General features: G+C 41.8%; 1 protein-coding gene across 1 annotated transcript; it reads right to left on the reverse strand.

Annotated features, from left to right (window-relative positions):
* Positions 1-1135: 1135 nt before the first annotated feature.
* Positions 1136-1801, reverse strand: LOC139217446 (protein ripply2-like). The gene is given in 4 exon segments (XM_070848743.1): positions 1136-1298; positions 1394-1455; positions 1548-1672; positions 1675-1801. Coding segments are annotated over 4 exon segments (477 nt in total).
* Between the last annotated feature and the right edge of the window lie 2320 nt (positions 1802-4121).

A 4121-nucleotide genomic window follows, 5' to 3' on the forward strand; every position in this document is an offset into this window, starting at 1 on the left:
TTCTTAAACCTACACAACAACATCACAGTATCAACTCAGATACTTGACAAAGTCCGACATCGTTACCTCGTCTTCTTGTCTACATTCACACTGACATGTTTAGTTCTGACACTCTCTAAATCAGCTTTAAGAATGAATTTTTTTAGGTGAGATCTTGTTCACATTCTGCATTTCCATATAAAATGTGTTTTTTTTAAAGTAGGATTACCAAAAGTTATTGCATACACAGTAGTGTTGGTGCTTGGCTGGATGATGGATAATGTACTTATGTGTAGTCTGCTGGGCAAACTTCATGGTGTAGATACTGGATCCACAGTGAGCAGGAGGAACAATGAGCAAGCACAGGCCCAACACCTTCTTTTTGGCCCATAATGTGTCAACGCAGCCCTGATTATTACATTCTGCTGTCTTGTTCTGTCTAATATTAGACTCATTTGGTCTTTCAGGCCTGGTTAGATTTGTGTAACTTGGAGAGGCATAACTTGAGTCGCTAATACATGTGATATTATTGGACCATTCATAGATTTATTCATCCATTCATGCTCTACTCTGTAATTTGAGGGAGGGAAAATCTTGTGACGGCTCATCTTCCTAGAGAGTAGCCTGTCCTAATGTATATGAGGAGACTGTCAGTGATTTTCATCTTAATTGGCAGTTTCATTGGAGGTTCCCAAACGTTTCCCCTCTTGACTATCTCAGAGCAGATCTTTATACTCCCCTGACACGGTCGACACCTTCCACATGTCACGCAGTTTCCGCACTTCAGGCGACACTGCGCAGGAAATGGTGCGTTTACCACCTCGCACTTATCCATGGGAAACCAGCCGTCCAGCCACCGGCAGGCGGATGTGTTAGATAAACCAATGCAAAGTTTAAGAAAAACTGCTGCTGCAGTTTCTGAGATAGAGGAACTCATCCAAGTAAATAATTGGAACCCACACAACGACATTCATTTTAAATATTTTATTGCAATTTTCAGCAACATACAAAAGAGGTAGAAATGGTAAAGAAATAACTTAAGCATTTACATTCTTGGTATAGACGTGAAAAAGTCTATTTACATTTATTTACAGTAATAAGTTAAAAGAAATATATTATCCAACAAGTCGTTTTTAAGGGCTTCAGAGAGCCACGATTAGTTCAGCTCCTTCTCCACTTCATCCTCTTCATCATCGCTGTCTTCATCACTGCTGGAGTCCCCATAAGGGCAGATGGTCGCTTGGACCGGATAGTTGCGCAGGAGCATTTCTGCGTCCTGGTACAGATAATCGAAACATCTCGATTTCGGCCAGTACAACCTTTAAAAAGAGAGCAATCATTTGATGAGACACACTTCCAAAGAAATGATAAACATTAGAATTAAAGAACAGTTCATCAACAAAACTCTACTTACTTCACTGGGTGGACGACCTGTGGAGTTTTGGGATGCTTTGCAGCAAAATGGTCTCCATGAGCCTGAAAGTTGAAAGAAAGTGATCTCGTCAGGCTTTGGATCAATTTATCAATGCACGTTTGTATTCAAAAACTTTCAAGTCGTCTAAACTCACCATGTGTGTAGCTGTTTTGTTCCCCATTCCAGTCCATGGTCTCCACAAATGAGCAGACTGCTGAGTGGCATTATCCCCAGTTAAAACAGAAGTTAATCCATTGCTGGCAGTGAAAGTCTCCATGGTTCCTTGCAGTGGTCAGTCCTGTGTAAAGTCCTCAGAGGATGTGGGACTGAACGCAGGAACCTCCTATTTATCAGGGCTCCGGCAGCCCGTGCCAAATTGCGCTTTGACGCGTCCCCAAGTGTCTCCATGCGCCACGGTGTTGAGGTGCGAAGTCACACTTCAGCAAACTCCAACCATATGGTCACGTTCTTTACTAATCTTGATGGTAGAATAAAAACATCTCTGGTGAGAGACTGACCTATTTGAAATATATTTCCAAGATGAGCTGCATATTTGATCAGATGTTACCGGTGTTAGATGTTAACAGTCCTGATCTCCTCTCTGCATCAACTGTGTGGCCCATGTTGAGGGTTTAAGCAAAAAGTAGAGCTGTCATTTTAGTCTAACAGGCCTATCAATATGGTGCTTAATCAATATGGTGCATCAGCTTCGTGATTAAACTCAAAATCAGTTCAGTTGGGTTTGTTAAACATTTGAACCCCCTTCACCTTTCAGTATCTCCGTCTGTGTAGCCATTTGTCTGTGAGGTGCGAAGAAACACGTGCCCTACTGTCACAGCCCGCTGAGTGGGACGGTGGAAGAGGGCTCGTGCGCCATGTGGTGGGGATGGGTTGACACGCGTCAGTCCTCTGTGTGTATACAGCAGCAGGAGAGTGGGGCTCACTGCTACACCTCAGCAGATGCAGGGCTTGGATGCATCACACTCCCGTATGTAACACCTAATGATGCTAAAACTCATCCAAGTTCCATAATTCTGTAAAATTCTATTATTAAAAATCTTTTTTTTTACAAAAGTCTCTCCTCCTAGTGTGCACCAATAGAGGGCAGTGTGGGGCTACATGCTGGGATTCAACTTTAATTGCAGCACTGTCATATTTCACACATTTATTTAAGAGTTATCTGCCCATAACTGCAAAGCAATGTAGCTGCCTGAGGACACAGCGGACTCCATGCAGGCACAAATGTGTGCGCCGTAGTCTGACTCGGAGTTAATCAGTGCCACATTTGCAAGTATTACTTGTAAACATTTAGCAGGCCCGCAGCGAGGGTGTCTGTGTGTAAAGGTGAGCCTTACATGACCAGCATTAAATTTCTTTGCCCACCAGCTCCATCCACATCACAACACTCTCCTCCAGGGAACAAGCAGTCAGAGCTTGGCACTAATAAGGTCCACATAGACCTCTTTCTCCCTCTCTCTCTATCCCCAGTCTCTTTTCCTGCTCTGAAGCTAATTGGATTCTCTGCTACTGGCTTCTTTTTGTTATTCATGCTTTTGCAATACTTTGTACCACAATGGCAAAGATATATGGACACAATGCATGCTCGGGCTGTTCAAGCACATATGCACAAACATTACCTCTGGCCTCATGTTCACAAAATTGGCAAATTAATGCAATACTTATAAAGGTTTTTTTTTTTTAAACATAGAATGGAGTAAAACTAGGCCAGCATGTTGTGAGTGTTCAGTGTTTTTTCTTCAACACTGGCCATCGAGAAAAGATGTACCCTGGATGTTTTGAAAATTGCTGTGACAGCTCATCAAAACACACAATGGTGCATTTTTACAGAGCAGGGCAAAGTATGTCAAAAGAGTCTAGAGACTAAAAGGAAAATACAAAAGAAGTGGGAGCACTAAATGTGAGGTCTCTCTCGGCTCTGAATTAAACAGAATTGAAATTTCCTGACAAGACCCTTGAAAATACAACTCATTACCAAAGACACACATAATAAGAATGGATGAAATATGAAGGAAATGGAGAGGATGGAGAGCGCTGTAAGCCCGGAAAAATGCATTATCCTTTATTGGCTTTCTCTGTTAAGCATTAATCAATAACAGAGGATGAGATGGGGATAAGGAGACGCAGATGAGCTGCTGATAGATTTTTTTTAAAGAGGTAGTGTGTAAGCTGCAGCTCGCGATCAAGGCGATGTCAGTAATGTTTCAGACATTCAGTTTTTTATTGAACTTTTCCTGACTGAAAAGTTCAAATCTTGATATTTACCAGGACGCCTTTTATAGGTTTTCCTCATATAAGCTCATCACTTTCATTGCTCCACTCTTGTCTCGTTTTCACTTTTTCTTCATCTCATGGGCTTATTATTCACGGGCACTATTCCCCCTTCTTTGCCCAACTCATTTGCATTTCTCTCTTGAAAAGACTCTCCATTCTTCACTCAGGAAACATCTCTCTTCATGGTAGCAGTCAACCCCAAATAATATAATTTTGTGGCACTTCATTCAGTAAAGTCATGTCTTTTTATTTTTGCTTATTACACAATCACTGTTAATCACAGATAATTTACATGAATTAATTCTCTTCAGCTAACAATCTCAAATCTGCCATACAACCCAGACACACAACATGTCATTTTATTTCCACGGTCCCCGTGCTCCCAGTGCGTCTGAATGGCTTCAGCCATTAATTCTGTGCTGGGCTCCTGGTTTGA

This window comes from Pempheris klunzingeri, chromosome 18 (genome assembly GCF_042242105.1).
Source record: "Pempheris klunzingeri isolate RE-2024b chromosome 18, fPemKlu1.hap1, whole genome shotgun sequence".
NCBI classification, from domain to species: domain Eukaryota; kingdom Metazoa; phylum Chordata; class Actinopteri; order Acropomatiformes; family Pempheridae; genus Pempheris; species Pempheris klunzingeri.